The 23,272-nt window shown below is 35.1% G+C and overlaps 1 protein-coding gene across 3 annotated transcripts in view; it reads right to left on the reverse strand.

The window, feature by feature from the left end:
- Window positions 1–495: 495 nt before the first annotated feature.
- The window catches only part of TNKS2 (tankyrase 2), a 55,292-nt gene continuing 32,515 nt past the window's right edge, over window positions 496–23,272 (reverse strand). For 2 of the 3 annotated variants that reach the window (XM_019739258.3, XM_088791956.1), the window contains 12 exons: window positions 22,978–23,197; window positions 20,496–20,605; window positions 19,627–19,815; window positions 17,700–17,952; window positions 16,731–16,813; window positions 15,526–15,646; window positions 12,623–12,720; window positions 11,687–11,761; window positions 8,927–9,032; window positions 6,676–6,862; window positions 3,962–4,118; window positions 496–2,912 (listed from right to left, as the gene is read on the reverse strand). In XM_019739258.3, coding sequence (XP_019594817.2) covers window positions 2,850–2,912; window positions 3,962–4,118; window positions 6,676–6,862; window positions 8,927–9,032; window positions 11,687–11,761; window positions 12,623–12,720; window positions 15,526–15,646; window positions 16,731–16,813; window positions 17,700–17,952; window positions 19,627–19,815; window positions 20,496–20,605; window positions 22,978–23,197 — 1,662 coding nt within the window. In that variant the 3' untranslated portion in view covers window positions 496–2,849. The remainder of the gene's footprint in view (window positions 2,913–3,961; window positions 4,119–6,675; window positions 6,863–8,926; window positions 9,033–11,686; window positions 11,762–12,622; window positions 12,721–15,525; window positions 15,647–16,730; window positions 16,814–17,699; window positions 17,953–19,626; window positions 19,816–20,495; window positions 20,606–22,977; window positions 23,198–23,272) is intronic. The other variant, XM_019739266.3, reaches the window with a different exon arrangement.

Here is a 23,272-nt window from a genome sequence, read left to right on the forward strand (position 1 = left end):
GTAAACAACTGGATCACATTCATATACTAGAATGCATGTTTAGGAACTAGCAAACACTTTGATGTTATCTTAACTGAAGCAGAAAGATAAAGCTGCTAAAAAATATTTCAAGCCATGACTTAGGGGTTATTTGCACCGTTACTCTTATTATGGAAAGCAGGGAATTGATCACACACATGGATACTTAGCATACTGAAATCCAAAATACATACATTACTATACTTTCTTTTAAGAGTAATAAATACCACTAACTTTAAGATTTGAAACATAATTTTTTTTATATAACACAGAAAACAAAAATATATTCCTCTTTTTAAGTTAAGAGATACATTTCCCAGGAATGAGCTTTCAGGTTTGCCAAAACTTGTGTTGGATGGACTAAATGTCTAGAAGCATCTTATAGCTACATTCATTTTAAAGCATCTGAGCAACTATGGTCACAACATTCAATATTTCAATCTTTAAACAGCACTCTATCACTATTAGACTCAGAAATACATTGTTTTCCTGCAATTGTAGTTTATTGTCATCTTAATTCATTTTCTCAAAGACCATTCAACACATTTAGACTATTCCAGTAATTACCATGCTACCCAGAAAAACAAGTGAACAGTTTATTAAGAATTAAATGAGGGTATGGAATGTGATAAAGTACAATGAAGACAATCAAGATGGGTATAATAGTACTACTCACACAAAAAGTTAAACCTCATTTAAAAAAAAATTCATAAAAACAAAACAAAAAGCAACTCCATCATTATAAAGTAAAATATTTCATGCAAAAACTCCAAAACAATCCCCTAACCTCCCAACCCCCCAAGCTCCCAACAAACAAAAAGCTATTTGAAAATATAGCCATGCTAACATATTAACCACAATATAATCATTCATAGAAAAACAATATACTAATTAAGCAATGGGTTAGATGAAACAACACAGGCTGTAATATTGTAAATTCATAGACCATGATAATTTTACATGATAAGCAATTCAAGATTCACTCATAGGGTGAGAATTATAGGCTAAATGTATGTAAATATAAATTCCATTAACTCATCTCATTATCTTCTAATTATAAAACCTGGAAGCTTCCAGAACCTGAAAAATTATATAAAATTTGGCATACTCCATTTGAGTTCCAACAAATAACTTGAGGATCACGTTTGCAATGATTAGAGAGTTGTATAAAACCACTTCAAGGTCAGGAATCGACCTCTTAAATAATAATCACAATTTACACCATAGAAACTCCAGATATGCATTTACTCTGATTAATTCTTACTCAAGACAAGAAACATGATTTTCTAGCACTTTATGTACAAGTTACTGTAAAAGGCCAGTTATTTGGAGACTGAATGAAATGTAAAACAAAGGCAAACTGCTAGAGAGTGAATGGGAACACCCTCATTTACAAAGATTTAAGTGGGTAAAAATCTTGCCTTGGCTTCTGAGGGAGCTCAAGTCAACAAACAGACTGCCTAATGTCTCTGATGCGTTAGCATATTTCATGGAAAAGATAGTTAACATTAGAGAACAGGAACGGCATTTTATGGGACAGCATTCCCTCCACAGCTGCCAAACCAGCCTGGTCACCACGCGGTGCACAAACAAAGCATGTTTCCAACTGGATGGAACGTCATGATGAGGCGACCCAGAGCAGAAAGTGCCCATCTCACTGCAAACCTGCCCATTCAGGAGGCCAAGAGAGAACTGGGATACCCACATTTCATGTCCTGGGGTGAGCTTACCTACATATAGATTGACTATAATAGTAAGGCCAAGGGAAAAAAATGGAAAAAATACTCAGGACAAAAAAAATCACGCACTCCCATTTGCTATATTTTTTCCATTTAGATTTAAGATAATTAGGACATATTGGAAAATTATTCATGCTTACCCTTCCCATCTCTGAAGTTTAACTTCCTATTTATAGTCCAAGAAAAGAAAAATGTAATTGTTCAGTAACAGGATTTAGCCTTTCTAAAAAATAAAAGCACTTGCTCTAATTTTCACAAAACGATATGAGAAATTTTTCCAATGTGAACCCAGAGTTTGAGGCCAGTAGAGAAGCGTCTTTAAAAATCAGGACTATTAATAGTTAGAGCTCTTTGGAATGACTCTTATACATACAAAGGTAGCACAAATTAAATTCCCGGAGTATTCATGAAACAGATTCTTAAATGGGAAAGATTTCTAATGAGAGATAAATGCTTCCATAAGCGCATTAAATGTGATAAATCAGTCTTTCCTAGTTGACAAAAGTCCCTGCTTACAACTCAACGTAGTCTCTGAAATCAAATGTAAAAATCAATCATGATGATGCAAGATGAAGTGCAGATGAGCGGTGCACATGAAAAAAATTTGTAAACCGCTGCAGGTCTAAAGTGGTAGATTTATATTACAAAGCAATGTAAATAAATATTGGGCTAGTACAAAAGCTCTTATTTACAGTTTTACAAATGAAATCGTATTCAGTGTAAATGCTGTGTTTTAAAGAACACAGTACTGTATTAGTAAAATGAGTTCTGTTGAGGGGATTACAGTTTCTGTTAGAATCAATGCATAACGTATAAAAGATTCAAGTTAACTCTGTTTATAATTTAGTACAGACAAACCCAGCTTAACCTGGAATGGCATCTGTTAAAGTGCTGAAAAACAGGAAATATTTAGAAAACACTGTACATTATTAAAGCTTTATCAAGTCAGAATGTTAAACTTCTTTCACATTTTTTATCCTTTTGCCACAGGCTTGTGAACAAGATGATTTTTCTCAGCAAAGGAGTAAAAATTAAGAGGCCACCAGCTGCTTAGATGACTTTAGATTCAGTGGAGTTAGTTTCCTAAAACAATTATCCATCGATCATACCTTCAGGCCTCATAATCTGGTAAGTAATTAAATATTCAGGATAAGCCTGGAAAAGAAAGATTAATTCAAATATTGGCAAGCAAATTTTTGAAAACAGACTTACCATAAGTATTATTAATCCTTAGGGAAGAGGTTCAAATTTAGTGCTGTGGTTCAGAATCAGGTAAGAGCATGTTCTGAAAACATCCTTACCCTGACTCCAATCACTGAGATTCTGAATCAGCAGGTCTAGAATGAGTACTAAGTATGTGTTTGCCTGTTTTTAATAACCTAGGATAATTCTGATATATATCCCCAATTCAGAACACAGGTCTAGAGATGCTTTTAACTAGATCTGTGTCATAAGAGCAAGAGGGAATTATACATATCTCTGTGATAGAATCCTAGTAACTATTAAATATAGGATTCTGATTAATTATATTTTGGAGAAGCTAAAAATAAAAATCCAAGTATAACTGGCAAAACCTGAATAAAGTCTGTAGATTTAGATAAATCAGTGGTACTTTCCTGATTTTGGTAATTTTATGAGTGTCCTTGTTTTTTAGGAAATACACATTGAAGTACGTACTGTGTTTCCCCGAAAATAAGACCTAGCCGGACAATCAACTCTAATGCGTCTTTTGGAGCAAAAATTAATATAAGACCCAGTATAATATAATATAACATAATATCTGGGTCTTATATTAATTTTTGCTCCAAAAGACGCATTAGAGCTGACTGTCCGGCTAGGTCTTATTTTCGAGGAAACGTGGTATTTAAGGGTGAAGAAACATGCCTATGTTCCTATCATGTAGTACATGATTATTATATTTGTGTACACACACACACTCCCCCCCCCCCCCGCCCCACACACACATTGGGGAGGGAGAGAATGATAAAGGAGAGAATATTAAAATGTTAACATTTGGAACGTCTGGGTAAAGGGCATTAGGGAATTTTCTTTACTATTTTTGCAACTTTTCTATCAAGTCTGAAATTATTTCCAAACAAAAGTTAAAAAGAAATCCAGTTCTTAAGGCAATATATATGCCATGTCAATTTAGAGATTAAAGAATGATTCTAAAGCAGTTTTGAAGATGAATAAAACTGAATTACCTGTTCTCCTCTGTAAATAACATATTCAGCTAGTGCTAGGCCATTTACACTGGGCCGACCAGTGACTGAATGATGTCCTGGAGGAGAATGTGCCATTTTCATTGCACTGAATTGCAGGAATGACTTTCCCAAAGTTACCCGGCAAAAGAGCAGCTGCCTATAACATTAAAAGGAAAAGATCTACCTGAAGACAAGGTAGTACATGATAATTATACTTGTGTACACTATATAGGCTTTATAATGCATTTATACATAACACTTATGATTGTTCTTATCAGTTCACCCTTAAGAACTTTGTAAGAATGTCTTCTACTATTCTCATGAAAAGAATTTCTCAATTTAATTAATCTTTATTTTAACTATAAAACCTAAAAATGTAATATAACCTTATAGAGATGCAGACTCTGCCATCCTGTTTGTATCCCAGTAAAAGCACAAATCACAGCCCAAGTGGGAAGGAGGAAGAGGAGGTTTAAAGGGCTTCTATGAAGTGGCTTGTGAAGAGGGGCATTTGTCCAACTAAGTGCAGTTGATTCCAACTTCAAAATATATTTGAAATCCATTCTCTCCTCTTAATTCTTCTCTTAATTCTACTGCCACTATTAAGTCCAAATCACCAAAATTTTTAACCTGGACTGTAACAATGGCCTCTGACAGCCTTCCTGTTTCTACTCTAATTCCTGTCTAAACTATTTTCCATCCAAGCAACCAGTGATTTAGGGAAAAACAACAACAACCCCCCCCCCCCAAAAAAAAAAACATAAATCAGATCACATCACTCTTCTGCTTAAAACCTTTTAGAGGCTGCTCATTGTGCTTAAAGAAAATCCAAATCCCTTACCATAGCTCCAAATTCTCTAATCCTACACCTTGTGTTCATTATGCCCCAGACACATTACCTTTCTTCCTTCACAGAGGTTAAACTTTCTTACCCCATGGCCATCATACACACCATACTGTTTCCTTTACCATCTGGAACCACTCTTCAACTGGTTGACACTCATTTTTCAGGTTTTGGTTGAAACGTTACTTCCTCAAATAGGTCTTCCCTTATCAGAATTTTAAAGGAGATTACTCTCCCAATCCCCTCAAGCATATGATTGGCCTTCCTTAGTTCCAAACAACCCTCTCTCCCACTTCTAGTTACTTCATTGTTTCCATTTCTTGTTTTCTTTTCAGAGAGAACAGGAGATTTTGGTGGACCAGTTGATTGTGCTCTACCAAGAAGAGAAGCTATCTATACTTTTTATTCTAAATATGCCCTTTGGAAACCTTAGCATTTCTAATAGATTTTCTATTATAGTCACAATCAGTCCCATGATAATCCAGAATAAAGAAGTCTTAAGTTTCCTAACAACCAAGCATTCTGCTCCAAAGACAGTTTAGAAAAGGTACTAGGAACATTGCTTATTACTAATAATCAGAAATATTTAGCCTCCAGATAACAAGACAGGTAAAAACAGCAGTGTTCAATTTATAGAATCTCCAGAAACTACAAGCCTCCTAACCAGTCCAATTTGTGATCTAAAATAGAAGTAGGTAGAAGGCTGACTTTAGACACCTATACAAGTCTAAATTTAGGGGGGGAAACAACAATAACAACAAAAACCCCAAACGTTGCTTCTCTTCAGGACTATAGTTCTCCAGTTGTGTTGCCAACCTTTCAAAATCAGCTGGGAAGCCTTTAAAAATCCTAATGCCTGGACCATACCCAACTATTGAATCAGAATCTCCGAGGGTAGGACACAGGCATTAGTAGATTTAAACATCCCTGGGTGATTTCAATGTGCTGCCAAGGCTGAGAACTACTACTCTAGGGTTTTTTTTTCTAGATCCGTGATCAGAAGCTTCAGTATCACCAGGGAACTTGGTAGACATTCAAATTCTAGGGCCCCACCCCAGACCTACTAAATCAGCAACTCAGGAAGTAGGGCCTAGGAATGTCCATTTAACTAGCCATTTGATGATTTTGAAGCTAATGTTTGATAACTACTGCTCTAGATCTTTATGAGCAAGCAGTGCCCTAACTGCAGAATAAATCTCAATAATTAATCTTACTCAATTTTTCAAATGGCGAAAGATAATTTATTTACCTATGAGGATTTTATCATTTAGGGCCAAGTTATTTGAATGATTTTAACAACTGAGTTAGACCAGATAACATGGGTAACTAAAAGTGGGTAAAAAGAAGTGCAAAGTAGTTATTTTACAATAATATGCTTTCTAAAGGATTGCCATATTTTATTGTAACTTTTCAAGTAGGAATATCGCAAATTGAGGCTTAGGATTATACCGTAATGAAAGAAGAGACTCCCTCATGCACTGCTATGAAATTATTAGGCTTGGCAAGTAATACCATTTTAGCATGTGAATAGATTTTTAAAGAGTCCACTGTCCAATAATATTCAAAGGCCAAAATAAAATCTTTTATGCCCATTGATATTTTCTACTCCGTATTTTTGAAAGTACCAGCTGTTCTAATGAGTAAATGAATTAAACAGATGAAGTGCTTAGAACTGTGCTTGGGTCATACAGCTTGTTTAATAAATATCAGCTTTTATTATAACAAATGAGCGGGCCAAAGCAATCTAAAAGATACCTAGCTTGAATTCATAAAATTGTCCAAGATAATGCCTTACCCCCAAATTAAAAAAATATGAAACCAGTTCTAATCTAATTCTTACCAAAATAAATGAGAACGTGTGCTCTCTTACCTGTGGCAAACGTAACAAGATCTGTCTTTGTGAACTGGACACCCAGTACCTCCTCCAATTCCATATACATACTGATTGCTTTTGGAAGAGTTTTCAGCAAAATAAATACCAGCTCCAAACATGCCTCCTATATAAGCATGTCTTTCATCGAAGCCTTTATGGATAATTGCATTCACAAAGGGAGACCCTAAAATACATATAGATGGATAACAATTTAAAATTATCTTAGAAGAAAAAGAGTAATAAAAAAAACTAACTCTTACAAGTTAAACTCTTAAACACGACCACAATAAAGCAAAATCAGAAAACAAGGATAACAAGTTAACTGTCAGCTGGCTCACTACTTTAGAATAAATAACTGTTTTAGAGGAATTGCTAATGTCAATGTTTCTATTAGGGTGGTGGTTCAGATGCCAAAATAAGGACACATACGGAGTCAACTAGAATAACAAAACATCTCACTTGAAATATCAGTGCTAGAGTTATCAAATTTCAGACCCCAAATCCATGCAAATCTAAAGCCAAGTGTCTTGTAATTCACCTCATATAGCAAGGCTGAATGCAATCAGATCTTACAATGACGTCCATGTACTTTTTCTAGATATCAAAAGTGGCCGAAGTGGTCCTTTCGTGTCCCTTCTCTCTCCTTTATACTGCTTCTCTCCTATCCTTCCACTTCTCTGCCTTTCATCATCTGCTACATATGATTCAATCTGCAAATGGGTATGTTCCTTCATTCCCTGCATATTGACTTCTTTTTTCTTCTTCCTTGCATGTGTGCCAAGAAGCAGAGTTAGCCAAATGGGAGGAGGCATGGAGCCTGGGAACTAGGCTGGGGAATAGGGTGAAGGTGGGAGCCGAGAAAAGCCAATATAACAGCTAACTGCTTCATCAATGTCTCCATTCACAAAGAGACAGGAAAATACACTGAATTCCACTTTACAGAAATACTGAAGAACAGAATCACTTATTTGAATTAATTTGAAAAAGAAATCAAAACCATTTATAAAACAGAAAAATCATTCATTATAACCATCAAGTCAATACATAAATATTATGCTCTGTGCCAAGTACCATTTAGATATTATACACCAATTCAGACTGCTGCAGCCAGTCTCCCAGGGGATTGAGAAATTAAAATGCTGTGTTTTATAGAACTTTACAGGTCTCAAAAATTTTCTGCAATCAAGCCCAAATGAAGGAACAGATTGGAGCTATTATAGGTAATATGCTTCAAGACTTGATAAATACATTAATATCTATGTTTATATTTGCTATAAACTTGAAAGACCAATCTAACAATATAAAAGACCAACTAAGAATATTAAAAAAACCCAGGAAATGTCAAGACTGGTAAGTAATGGTGCTCTCAATTCAACAAAAGTTCTCTGAAAACAAGTTCAATGACAATGGCTCTTTTAATAATGAAGTTAAACACAAAGGGTGCCAAAAAAATATATACACATATTAAGAAAGGAAAAAACTGTATTAAAATTGTAGTACTCAATATATACTGATAAAAGATGAATACAGGTCTTGTTTGACTTCTGCAATTATAAGAGGTGCTCAAAGTGGTTACCATCAGCATAATTTTAATAACAGTTTTTTCCTTTCTGAAAACGTGTGTACATTTTTTGGCACCTTGGCACCCTCTGTATAGCTCTGACACTGAAGAGTCAAAGTCATACTAGGACGCATACATTCTTCTGAGGTGATTCTCAGATCTTATTTTAATCCAATCAACTAAGTAAAAGTAAAATACACATTTTCTGAGTGATCAGTAGAAAAATCTACTACATAAAGAAAAAAGGAAGGTGGCTGGATGGCTCAGTTGGTTAAAGCACGAGCTCTCAACAAGGTTGCCAGTTCAGTTCCGCATGGGATGGTGGGCTGCGCCCCCTGCAACCAAAGATTGAAAACGGCGACTGGACTTGGAGCTGAGCGGCCCTGGAGAAACACATGGTTCCCCAATTAAAAAAAAAAAAAAAAAAAAAGGAAAATATGAACCATCAACATTCCCATTTCTATAGTTTTTCCATTATGGTAATCCTATTTATAAACAATCCATTGTAAAATATACAAATTCAAAAGAGATTAAAAATACAAATATAAATGTAAAATTTAGAAAAATAATGTTTATTTTGTTTAAAAAGGTATGAGAAATATGCAGATTCATTATTATTTCATACCTGACAAAAACCATCCTAATGTAGAGGAGGGTGGTGATAGGGTAGAGGGAGAGGAATCTTACCATGAAATAGCATTCTTTCATTTGCATGGTTGTGGTTTTCTTCGGAAACTTCTTTTCTTCTGTGAGTATATCTTTCCCATAGTTTCTTGTTACAAACTTTCTGAATCTATAAAAAAGAAACCGGAAAAATCACATTTTTAGGTCATAAAAATTACTTACCTATTTGTTCATCTTAACCAAAAAATGGGCCACATAGCCAGAAGAGGCAAAACTTTTCTCTGAAATTTAAACTATGTATTATTTTAGTTAACTCTGTTCCAACTATAAAGATGGAAACACAGCTACATTTTGGAAATTGAAAACTTCAAAGGGAAAAAAGAGACATATTAAAATACTTGCACTTTCATTAGTTTAGAATTATTACTGGAACATCTCTAAATTAGACATGTTGAGTTCTATATACAAGTATTAAAAAAGAGTAAACACTATTCCCCCCCCCACTGCTTTATGGAGCTCAAAGAACTACCTTTATCTATTTTTAATTAAAAATATTTGAAATAGCCACAGCAAAAAACATTCTTAAAACACACACACACACACACACACACACACACACACACCCACCCACCCACCCACTAATGCCTTTATCTTTCCCCTGTCCCTCCGATTCCTAAAATTTTTGTCTGGAGAACAGTTAAAGATGGATGCTGGTCTCATTTGGAGTATTTGCAGAGTCCAATTTCATAATCCTAGCTGTTTCTTAGCTGTGTTTAAAGGTGCTACAGCCCCCCGCTGGTCCTAGAGCACATCTGGGAGCTGGTGGTTTTAGTTTTGGCTCAAAAGAATTCAAAATACTGCCACTGACAAAATCAAGGAAAACAATTGGCACAAACAAATCTCATTTATGAAAGATAAAAAGTCTTATCATTGAAAAAATTTTCATTAAATATTGCATTAAAATAAAATTATAGAGGAAGAAAACAGCATTTATCTTTTTAAAATTCAACTACAGGCATATCTTAGAGATATTTGTGGTTTTCGGTCCCAGACCACAGCAATAAAGTAAGTATTGCTTAAAGTTACTTGTAATTTTTTTGTTGGTGGAGGATCTTGCCTTTAATTTGTAAAAAATGCAGTATCTGTGAAGCTCAATAAAGTGAAGCACAATAAAACAAGGTATGCTTCTATTTTGGAAATCAAACGAGTACCTTCTCGCCTGCTTTCACTGTTAACAAACTTTTACACATGTTACTGTTTGCAGACAAAGTGGACCTGATTGAAAATTTGCCTGTTAATAGGTATAATTCTCTTTTAAAAAATTATTATATATGCCCATGAATGGAAATACCAAAATGTCATTTTTGTGTCATACTATGATATAAACTAATAAAAAGGAACTCCCAGAAGTATGATACTTTATCTGAAAAATATATGTTTTAAATCATATAATTTCTAATACTATAAACATAGCAACTTCAATGAATACTTTTGGTATTCACTAATTCTAAAATATGACATCTAATATTATACTCATAATAGTCTGTTATTGTGAAACAATAATACAGCAGCCTAAAGAGACTGTTCACTTTTGAGTTGAAAATTTAGGTATTAGAAAGATTACTTATCACATTTTAATTCTAACCATCTTATTTTTATAATAAGAATATATCAATATAATTATTACAAAATCATTATGCATCTCAAGTAGAGCATACAGTTTTGCTTGCTATAGTTCAAGAAAACCATAGCAAAGTTGGAAAAGATCCTGAGAAGAGTAACTTGATAGCAATAAGGATACAGGACTCTCATCAGAAAGACTTAAAACATTTTAAAAGACTTTTTAGAAAAGAGGAAGGTACAGAGGGAGTACTAATAAAATTATAAATGTGAGGGGCCATCCCGGTGGCTCAGGCAGTTGGAGCTCCGTGCTCCTAACTCCGAAGGCTGCTAGTTCTATTCCCACATGGGCCAGTGGGCTCTCAACCACAAGGTTGCCAGTTCAATTCGAGTCCCACAAGGGATGGTGGGCAGCACCCCCTGCAACTAAGATTTAACACAGCATCTTGAGCTGAGCTGCCACTGAGCTCCCAGATGGCTCAGTTGGTTGGAGCGCATCCTCTCAACCACAAGGTTGCCAGTTCGACTCCTGCAAGGGATGGTGGGCCCTGCAACTAGCAACGGCAATTGGACCTGGGGCTGAGCTGCGCCCTCCACAACAAAGACTGAAAGGACAACAACTTGAAGCTGAACGGCACCCTCCACAACTAAGATTGAAAAGACAACAACTTGACTTGGAAAAAAAGTCCTGGAAGTACACACTGTTCCCCAATAAAGTCCTGTTCCCCTTCCCCAATAAAATCTTAAAAAAAAAAAAAAAAAATATTAACAAAAAATTATACATGTGACATCCATGGTGACTCGCAGAAATCTGGCGTAGTTACAGTTAGGACAGATAAAAAAAGCACAATATAACAATAAAGATGGAGTCCTTTCACTTGCCACAAAATTACTCAGCTTTATTACTGCAGAGTAACCTTAATACCGTAGTAGTTTATATAGTCTGACACCTACAGGATTTTTCATTACCCTAAGATAAAGCATAACCTCTAAACTTGAATATGTTCAACAAGTGCTGAATTATTGGTTATAGAATACAGTACAGGATGTTGAGAATCTTAAGCTCCCAAGGATATAATCTTTCCCCAAATATCCCCTGATGCCAAGTCAAAGACTTATTGGGCTGGATAGATGAAAGTTAATTATGGCTTTGAGCTTTGAAAATTACGGTCACAGCAAACTTAATTTTTACTAACTTATTACCTTGAGAATATTGTATCTGTTGAAGATTCCACCTGCATGACCACCATCTCTGTGTTCTCGGACTGTACTTTGCATCTGATGGAAAAAATATTTCAAATATATGTCCATTAGCTTTTCTGTCTTTTCTGATTTGGGAAACATGGTCCTTGACTCATATGAGTCTATTTTTGAGAATATAATGTGGGCTTTTAATATTTTTGTTATTTTAAGGAATAAGAATTCTGTGAGTTCACAAGTACTATTTTCTGGCGATAGCTGTTAGCTAGTACAATCAATCTGAAAACAGCCTTTATAGGTGGAAACTATGTAATGCAAACTAAAGGAAGAAAAAGACAACTGGATGCATCGGTGAGCTTAACAAAGCTAAACACCATACTAAAAAACAACAAAGATTTATTTGTTCCGATTTGTTTTGTCCTAATAAAGCACAATTTGTATTTCATTGAGAGTTGGAGTTTCTTGAGTTTTAGAACTAAGTCTCACTCAATTTTGTATCTCTGAGCTCAACTCCGACATATAGGGCACATGTTTTCAAAGTGGAAGGCATATTAAAAGATTTCAGTGGATTCAAGAACTTTGTGGAAAGAGAGCTGGAAGAAAAATTTCCTGGATAAGTAGTATCCACACGTTCTGGGTTTTGTCTGGGATACTGGGTTTTGCAATTGCCTTAGTGAAGGGACGGAACATTAGCCTTTCCCCACAAATGACAACAACCTCTAACTAATACAGAACTCCATATTAGTGTTAACTGTAGTGCTGGACCAAGTTATCAGAATTAAGGTTTATTGAGGGAGTGTATCTTAAATGATTTTTAAACTTTTCCAGATGATAGAGTTAGAGACAACTAAAACACCCTACTACACTTTCAAGCAGATCTGGAAACCTCCAGGATACTTAGCTATTGAACCAATATTTATTTAAGCTATAGCAACATACCTCTTCCTCCACAGACTGAAACTCTTTATCATCAGGAGACAGATCTATGAGAATTGTTCCACTTCCAGAAGTGTTCAGAGTTAAGTATGGGTTAAGACCTAGCCAATGAAATTTGAGGTAAAAAAAAAATTGCCAAAAAAACCCAATTAACATCAACCAACAATAACCACCTGATTTATCTGATGCTTACGACCAATTTTTAAAAACATTTTAGATTTCACCAGTTTTTCCCACTAATGTCCTTTTCCTGTTCCAGGATCCAAACTAGAACACCACACTGCATTTAAACTACTAATATTTGACCTCACAAGTTATAAGGATTTTATGGGAATAGTTTCAGAACATCTTTATTCTTCATCTCCAATTCTTAATAAATTTGTCACACATTTTCTTCTTCAAATTATTTCCTTTACTAAATGTGCAGCCCTTTCAGCGTTTAGTCCTTTTATTTTTTGTAACTGCTGTGTTTCCCTGAAAGTAAGACCTAGCCAGCCCATCAGCTCTAATGTGTCTTTTGGAGCAAAAATGAATATAAGACCCAGTCTTATATTACATAAGACCCAGTTTTATTTTAATGTAATATAATTTAATTTTTAATATAATTTTTGCTCCAATTGACACATTGGAGTTGATGGTCCGAGTAGGTCTTATTTTTGGAGAAACACGGGATGAGGAAGAATTATGACAGAAACTTGCATGGCTTCAGGTAATTTAAAATTATCCTAGAATGAGAAGTCCATAAAATTTACTAACTATGGAGTGCTTATTCTAACCCATAATAGATTCTTTAACTCAGCAATGAATTTGTCGTATTTTCTGAATGTCAATGGTTAAGATTAACTACATAGATTTTTGTATCTTTATTCTCACAAAAGCTTTCTAAATGGAATCTTAAATAGAATTTTCTAATTTCTTTGGTATATTTACAGCACAATTCTCCTTTAATTTCTGCAACAACATCTCCAAATTTCCGCTGTTTTCCCAGGTAGGGATTAAATCCTTTACTACTGGGTTAATGCATAGTGGTTTGCCTCTAGAGATTAAGAGCATGATTCTAATTCTGAGTTCTGGTCCGAATAACCAGACTACCACCAACATGCCAAACTCTGACAGACTTATAGGTATGGCTGAATTACAATGTCTAGAGGAAGTATGGAGACTATACAGAGGTCAATATTTTACAGAATAAAGATTTAACAGAATCAAGTCCAACAAATGCTTAACTAAGGCATCTTCAGACCACCCAGAAGAAAGAGGCTTGAAAATGCTGCAAGATAAGGACAAGTTATCTATTGACTTGATGCACTGAGTGATAGCTACGGCTTTTATGTCAGCAAGATGAGAGAATGTCACAAGATTACCACTAGTTCCAATCTGCAAATTAGGTAAAATGTAGGTACAGAATCCTGGCTTCAAATGAAGATGAGATAGATTAACTTTTTACGCAGGCCAAGTGACCCTGATGTGTCAGCTTAGAAAACATTCTGTGTTATGACCATGTTTCTATTCCAGGTAGGAATGAATGTTCTTATCCAACTGTAGCTGGGTGTATCAGAATGACTACAGGACCAGAAGTGGCACAGAGGTATGTATCTCTGCCACTTAGAGGCAGTGTCTGTTTCTGTCATTGTTTCCTGAGCATTTCAATGAAGTCTTAATAACTGTGTGCCAGACACTATGATGTATTTAATGTACAAACACTACCTGCTTTCTTTTTTAACTTGCTGCTTTCCTAAATGACCCTTGTTATTCCAGTACTCAATCGCAACTGTTACCCTACCAGATCAGTATTGTTCTAGTAGAGTCACAATGGCAGTCCACAACTGAGGGTTCTAGTTCCTCTTCATTATGGTGCTATTTATATTGTATACTAACATCCCAGGGAGCCATGGGTTTTTCCTCTTCTTTATCTTATACAATTTTGTCATCTATACTAGAAATATCCAAGACTATCTCACATTTTAAACATTTTGCCCTAGGCCCTAGTCCCTACCAAGCAAATAAAATGCATCTACCTTTAACTGATCCTATTCCAGAACTCTAGTTTAAAGCATTCCTTAGCTTGAATCAACTAATTTTTAGAGGTACTCTTTTTTTTTCTTCAAGAGGTGGACCCTATCCTGTCTAGCATACATTCTTCCCTGAAAATTCCTTCATTTTTTGCTAGTGGAGGTTTATCTTTAACCCTAGTTGTATAGCCAGGACTTCAATTATAGATGCTCTAATCCCAGGGTAAATAATTTCCTCAATTTCACAATGATGTTAAAATACGGTTTTGACACTTAATTCACCTTTTTATATCCAGTACCTGGTACATAGGAAGTGTTAATACCTGTTGAATGAATACAACTTGCATTTTCCTTAGGTACCAACATTCAGGAGAAATAAAAATGTTCAATTTTGTTAAATTTCCTCAGTTGCAACATTACTGTTTCCTAGTATTTTCACTGCATACCTTTAGGATTCAGCTATTTACAACGAAAGAGAGATTTACAAACTGTTTTATGTGCAGGCCTGAACACCTTGTCATTACCTATTATATTACCATAACATATGAGATATCCAAGTTTCAGATCTTTTAGAATCATAAAATTTTAGAGCTAGAATAACTTCAGAAATAACTGACTACAAATAACAGAAATATAACTTCAGAGCTAAATCAATCCCCAAATTTCTGAACGGCCCAGAAATTTTCCTTTGATTCACACAGTAAACAGCAGCAGCTCAGGAAGCTTAACAGTAGCAGAGTTAAGACTTGATTATAAGTTTCTCAAATCCTTATTAGTGCTTTTCCTACTAAATGGACTCTCTCTTACAGATTTTTACATTATCATTTAGTAAGTGGAGGGCTGCTTTTATGTAAACTGTTAAATTAATGATAGTAATGATTTAAAATGAAATACCTTGTTGTCCAGAGATAAGTCTCTCAACTCCTTTAATTAGTTTGTGTCTATGTCCATAAGCATTGATTCCAATCTCCTTCAGTTCCTTGTGTCCCATCTCAACTAATACATCCAAAGTGATCTTACAAAAGAGGATAAAACTGTTTAGAAGACTTACTCATCTGGTGGACATTCATATATTGGTGATCTCACAATGTATTAGATTTATACATTTACTTCAAATTCTTTAGAATAGCTTAGGGATGAAAATAAAACAGTTGTTAAACTGAAATTGAAAAGTTGTCGGTAATTAGCTAATCTAGTTAAACAGAAAGTTGAGCCGTAAGTGGCCAAAAAATATCATTATTTTCATTTAGCATAAGAACCTGAGAACTAAATTGCCATACAATAATGCACTTTCAAATAAACCATATTCAGGTACATTTATCTTTTCCACCATCCCTCTACATCCAACCTATTTATACAATACCTTCAATGATTTCTCCAGGCTATGCTAACTTGTACTTTTGCATCATTGTTCAGACTAACCCCTTTTTCTCAAATGTATATTCCCACTTGGTGAAACAAGACATTCTTTAAAATCCTGTTTTATTCACACATAGTCCATGAAACTTTCCCTAAACAGTACAGCTCGCAATAACTGTCTCTTTATTGGAATTTCTAAAATGTATGCCCAAAACTTAACTCTTCATATGTTCTTGCTATAGCTCCATAACTAGCTCGAAAGTTCCTTAGGGTACAAATCTATAGTAAGTATATGTTCTGAACCAAAAATTCAGTAATTATATTCTAAAAGAATACTGTAAATTGGGACTGTTCTAGAAAAGTCCAGATATATAGTTTGCATATCTACATACCTTTCTATAGAGGCTAGCAAAGTGTCAGCTTAAAGTGGGTAGTGATTGACACAACAGAACTAAGCAAACATGGCTTAAAGATAACTTATTTTAAGCGTTGAATAAGTAAACTTTCCTTTCATGAAAGCTATTTTACTATTACTACCCAATAGTCAATTTTTACATGCTAATAAACTAAATAGAAATTCCAAGATCAAGCCAAATTAGAAGAGTAAGTGATTTTCAGTTTCTTAAAAAACCCTCACTCTCAAAACAGGTTGAATGGTTCAGAGCATTTCAAATATGTCCCACCTCTTCCTTGAGGTTTCCTAAAACACCAAACCAAGGAAAAACAATTCATCTACTCACCTGTTCTCTCTCAAATATATCCATTAGGTGCTCGAGCCCAAGATTCCTTACAAACTGAGTTATGCTGAAATCTACCCCTGGAACTGGAAAATAAAAAAAATTCAGAACAATGTTTCACATCAGAATAATGATATATCAACATTATAACAATGAAGTTTTGTGCTATTACTATATACATGAAGAAAGTAAAAATGAAGCAAAATATTAGTAACTACTCGGGATATAATACTGAACATAACATCAAAAATTGCAAAGAGAAAGCTATAAAACATCATCATTAGAAGAAGCAATTAACCAACGGGGCACTCTCCGGTTTTAAAAAAAAATCTTTTCATTAAAAAAAAAAATTATTTTTAACTGTATTTTTATAATAAGTTTTCATACAGCTGAAACTAACATTATATGTCAATTTTATCTCCACTAAAAAAAAGAAAGTTTCCCTATCTTTGAGGCTGTAAGCTACTTCACAAAAAAGTTTATGAAAACAAGTTCCACAAAGTCACATAGGGTGAGATAAATTTTGACAGATAAAAAGTAAAAAGAGAATGGCTTTATAGAGGATGCAGGTATGTGTGTGTCTTTTCCTCTCCTTTTTAAAGGACGATCTTCAAAATTGGGTATTTTGACATGGTGTAAAAAGTATTTCACAAGTCTATAATAATACACTGGAAGAGATAAATAAAGGCATAACTACTTAACCAAAAGGACTTCTAAATCTTTCCAAAAGCACATTTACAACTGAAGAGTAGGTTAGTCGCATCAAATCTCTCAACTTGGAAGGAGAAAGTTTCATTAGGAATTTTAATAATTATGTAAGGAAAATAATAAAAGTCTAAAACTTTGAGACTATATTAATTAATCTGATATTAACAGTTGTATTTAAGGTTAAAAAAATACTTCTTAGCATGCCAAATGCCAAATATGTGGCTACAATACAAGTTAGAAAGTTGTTTTTGTAGAATGTCTTACCCTCCTTTTTCTCCAAACTGGAAGCACCTTCTGTTCCACTTGAACTAACCACTGAAGACAGTTCAGAAAAGCTTCCAGATAAGTTATCAAGACTGCTGGCTGCAGAAAGGCTTGATGGGCTGGATGGACCTGAAGACAGAGCATCTGCAGTGGCTCCTGGGCTTCTCATGCCATTGAGTACTTGAGGTTTATAACATGAAGGCAGAGCAGAAGGAGGCATGGCTGCTGTTAGGAGAGCAGTAACATCGTCTGCCTAGAGTACATGTCAGAGAGAGATGAAATCTGTGATAAGCAAGTTTTACAATTCTACTATACCCAATAGGATGCATTTAAAAATGTGACAAAAACCCAGCAGATATGCACTAGAATTGTGTATTATTAAAAAAGGTTACTTTAAAAAGTGAAGCAACTAAGTGATATTTAGCTCAACTTCTTAAATATAAAACATAATTCAGAAAATCTCTTCCACGACACACAGAATCAAAATAAAACTGTTAAATATGGCAAAGCATGAAAATAAAATCATAATTTTGGGGGGTAACAAAGATAATTATTTTAATCAAATTTGCTAGAATGGAAAAAAAATCCCCAAATTTACTGGTACATAAACTTAATTAGTGACATATACCATTCTTTCCTAATGCTCAGTTAAGACACTAATTAACATTTCGCAAGAAGTAAATCAGTACTTGTTTTCATGGTTAATCATTTAAACCTCCTATTCCAATCCTCAGCTTTTTCTTCCCTCAAGTCTGAGGACTCCTACTGCACACATAGTTTGTATATAAAAATTTAAAATGATATTAGCACCATTTATTGGGTCCTTTTTATGTACCTGACACCATGCCAAGGACTTTACCTCATTTAATTCTCATATTAACCAGACATATTTTATCCCCATTTATAGATGAGGTAACTGAGGCTTAGAGGTTAGGCAACTTGCAAGATTGGGCAACGATATGTAAGTGGCAGAGCTGGAATTCTAAGGCAGGTCTGTTTGACCCTAAAGCCCATATATGTTCTCTAGTGCACTTTGCTTCATTGTCAATTACATCTGATGGACTAACATAACAAATGGGCAGATTGATTTAGAAAAGTTCACTTCCAAGATAGTTTGGAATGGGAAAACCATTTCTCCGAAAAAATCTTGCAGATGTGGTTGGGTTGTCAAACTGAGAAAAATCTATTTAACCTCCAATGCAGCTGAACTACATCAGCTCCTCAATGCAACCTGGAACAATTGAATCTTTCTCAGTACAACGCAGTCTGCAGAAGAGACTTCCCTTTCTTCCTAACTCGAGGATTTCTTCTACCTTTCCCTTCACTGCTCTGGTCAATTTCTCCAGTAGTAGCAGCAAAAGAGGCACCTGTGTCACAGAGGCCAAAGCAGAGGCAGAGGCTAGAATGGAGACTTCTACACAAGTTCCTCGGGATAGGAAGGAAAAAAGGACTTCTAGAATAAACTGGAAGAATAAGCTTGTTTCAACAATTCTGGTGGAATAAAGAATAGGAAATTTTGGAGGAGGGAGTATGGAAGGGAAGAGAAGCTCTACTAGAAGCAGGCTTTATGGCTGCACCTTGAGGGCAATGGCTCCAGCTGGGGACTTCATCAAGACCCATTATCTTGTACTATCTTGCACTGTATGCACTGTTAACAGCACCCACTGAAGGCCTGTGCCTATTTTGTTTCCCAAATAACATTAGCAGTTGGACTTCTTTTTCCCATTTCCCAAAGTACTCAGGACACAGTAACTGATTGACAATCCTATTATTTACTTATTATATATTAATACCAAAGAAATCCTACATTTAAATTGGGCTAAAAACCAGATTTTGCCACATTCACCACGAAGATATTGTATATATACCAAGTGAATTTTAAAAAGTGAGAAAAACATTAAGATTTTTCAAAGAGCCCATCACTTACTGAAACTAAATCTAAAGGTGTTTGTCCTTCCTGATTTTTAAGAGTAGGATCAGCTCCATGGGCCAACAATAAAGCACAAAGCTGTGTTCGTCCCTTTTGGGCTGCTTCATGCAAAGGTGTGAAAGCCCATTTGTCCGTGGCATTGACACATGCATTATACTTTATTAGTAAAGCTGCTACATCTACATGCTGTAAAAGAAAATACTCCTGTTACAGTCTGAAATTTTATTTTATCACACTTTAGTTTCTAAAGAGAAACTAGCCATATACCTATTTTTCCATGTTTTTATACTTAGTCGGAAATGAAAAGAAAAATTGTTTCTCCTCAACATTGTAATTTATGGGCAATTAAAAATTACAGTAGACATTTCAATAGCTTGAGAAACTATCTAGAAAATGTGAAGAATTCTGCAAAGGGAACTAAACTAACATGACTTCAACAATTTCTCATTTATTCAAATGTTAAAGCTGCTGAACATCAATTTATAAACCAGCAGCCTACTTCAATTATTCAAACTATACTGCTGAAGATGATCAATATTGGTTGTAACATTTAGGGCGGTAAAAAGTCAGGAACAATGCATCTGAATCTCTACAGGTTCCGATGAATCCCAGTGGGTTTCCTGGGCACCAACATCTCAGTAAAAATAAAAGAGAGGTGCTAAGGAAGATAATAAAATGAATGACAAAATGTGCTGCACACCACACAGCAAGCTCACAACGGATTCAGAATTAAAACTTGGAAGTTATTTAACCTCTTTAGCCCTCATATTTACTTCTCTATAAAATGAGTCAAACTTTGAACTGTAATACTGATTTTCACTTTGAAAATGTCAGAGATTTCTAAAGGTAAACATGAAAGAACTTACCCCATAAGATGCTGCATTATGTAAAGGAATAAGTCCCCCTTTGTCTTGGGCATTGACGTCAGCTCCATGTTGTAACAAATACTCGGCAACTTCTAAATTATTATAACCAGCTGATTTAGGAAAGAAGAAAAATTACTTTATATAAAATATAAAAAATAGCTACATATATGTAACTCTCTATATAAAGCATAAGCATTATTATAAAAATAAAGAGACTATAAAAATATGAAACTCCCCATTGTAGCCTATGAAAATTTTATCTGATGGAAAAACTGGCCACTGGCCTCAAGTTAGAAGCTTTTAGTGATGATACACATTCGTTTAGACACTTTCAAATTTATACTGACTGACTGGCTTGTATCTTTCCTTTTGAAACCTTCTTACCAAACTCCCTGCCTTTATGGTTGTTATATACAACTTCTTGAACTCAGCTCTGGTACATGGTCTCAAGGGCTACAAGTAAAAGGCATCCAATCATACAAAAGCCAAGTTAGGAACACAAGTGGCTGGCAGAGCAGGAGACAGCACCCAGCATGGGTCTCAGGACCCCATTTCCCCAGACGGCCACAAGGACATGCTTTTTGCTAGAGAGAACTTAGGGGTACACATCTCTACAAGTCTGGCAGCAGAACCTGTTAAGTGTTGCTAAAGCTATGAAGTAAAACTTAGTATTTTATAAATATGCCATAAGCTCTCTGCTGTCACCCTGGGAACTGTCAGCTCTCTTAGTACATATGCTTATGGTAAAGTATTTTTTATGTGACACATATTCATAGACTGAAAGTAAATCTGGAGCTAACTTTGCCGACATAAAACCAGGTATCACTTGAAACTTTAAAACAGTTCATAATATTTTATTTACATTTATTTTTACTGTAGTTTTTATTCTTTTGCTTAAAGATCTAAAGAAAAAAATTAAAGTAAGATCAAGTAAAGAAAAACAAAACCACTCAACTATCATAAACTAAGTATTACAGTGAATCCAAAAGTCCTTCCAGGTCTCAAGGTATACCACTGCCCAAAAGGTCAGAAATATTTTGTGTCTACAATGTATTTGCCACTTACAAAGATAACACAGACTTAAATAGCAATGTTAAATGTTCTAGATAAGCTACCATAAAAAGCTAATATAAATAAATATGCACAGCACAGTTCAAATCAGAGGCCAAGTCACATCTTGTCTTGCATGAACTACACAGAAACTCCTGATTGCCAGTGGAAGTAAAAAAGCTTTTTATCACCACGTTATTAGCATTTGTGGCTTATCACTTCCAAAATTCTCTAAAAGACACACAGATGGAGTAATTCTTTTCCTTGGACAGTGGGGTCCCAACTTACATGGGGTGAGAATTTAAAGGTAAAAAAATCTCATATAACCAAAATATCCCTTATACACTAGGAACACAGTTACCAGCCTGTGAGACTGAAAGAAACTCAGAGAAGATTTTCATTTCTGATATCACACAAAATGGCAGAAACACCTGCATTACATTTTTCTCTTTTTAAACCATGTGTTTAGATAAACTTGTATGAATCAAATATGCCTATGACGCAAATCCACTGAAGTACTAGCTGTAACTCAGTGACTTTAATGGCCCATTTTCTAGCTTCTTCAATGCAGCTGTAAAAGCTGTAAAAACCACAATGCTATATACCTGCACTAAAAACAAAGGTGCACTGTGTCAATATGGTGAAGCCTTAACCACCAGTACCTTAGAATGTCACTGTATTTGTAGACTGGGCCTCTAAAGAGGTAATGTAATTAAAATGAGGCCACAGGCCCTAATCCAATCTGACTGGTGTCCTTAGAAGAGATTAGGACATGCAGAGAGAGACACCCCAGGCATGTGTGTGTTTATAACAAAGGAAAGGCCATGTGAGGATACAGTGAGAAGGTGGCTACCTGGAAGCTAAGGACAGAGGCCTCAGGAAAAACTGATCCTGCCAACACCTTGAACTCCAGAACTGTGAGAAAGTAAGTTTTCGTTGTTTAAGCCATACAATCTGTAGTATTTTGTTAAGGCAGGCCTAGAAAACTAATACGACAAATAACTGGCAAGAGGTTTATGTAACTACTGAAAAGTCTTTTAAGATATTTTTCCTTCTTGTGCTTAACAGCTATCATTAGAAGAGAAAGCTTTAGCTTCTCATGAGGAAGGCTGGCTCACGCAGGAATACTTTTGAAGTTTCTGTAGCCAAAACTCACTCATCAAAGATAACTCAAACAATATGATGACCTGAAGTAAAGGTTCCAAAGTACATGGTGACTGGCAGAGCCTCTTTCAATTGTTCTTACTGAATGTAACATACTAGTACTAAAGTGAACATGAAGAACAGTTGTCCTGTACAAATACACTAGAGTATAATGGTGGTATTAAAAGGAACTTGAATTGACTCTTCTAAGTTTACTTTCAGGAAATATTTTACTCAGGTTAAATGAATCTTAGGTGTTGCCAGCCTAAGTCTGTGAAACCTCACTTACCTGCTAAATGTAAAGGTGTTGAATGTCGGCCTTGGGTATCACGGCAATTTACATTATCAGGAGAAGACAACTTCTTTACTCTGGCTAAACAACCCTTCTTGGCAGCATCTAATAAAGCTGCATCTCCCCTAAGTAGATCTTGGATATCTGTATCTCCATCTTTAACAAGATCCAAAGGAGTATTTCCATCCCTGTTTTTCTTTGTAGGATCTGCACCATGCTGGGCATGTGAAAAAAGAGAAAGAGATGAATTGCCTTAAGTCTGCCTTTGGCCAATGAGAAAAGAGTCAATGTA

The sequence above is a fragment of the Rhinolophus sinicus genome, chromosome 15 (assembly GCF_057876585.1).
Source record: "Rhinolophus sinicus isolate RSI-liver-muscle chromosome 15, RSI-T2T, whole genome shotgun sequence".
NCBI classification, from domain to species: Eukaryota; Metazoa; Chordata; class Mammalia; order Chiroptera; family Rhinolophidae; genus Rhinolophus; species Rhinolophus sinicus.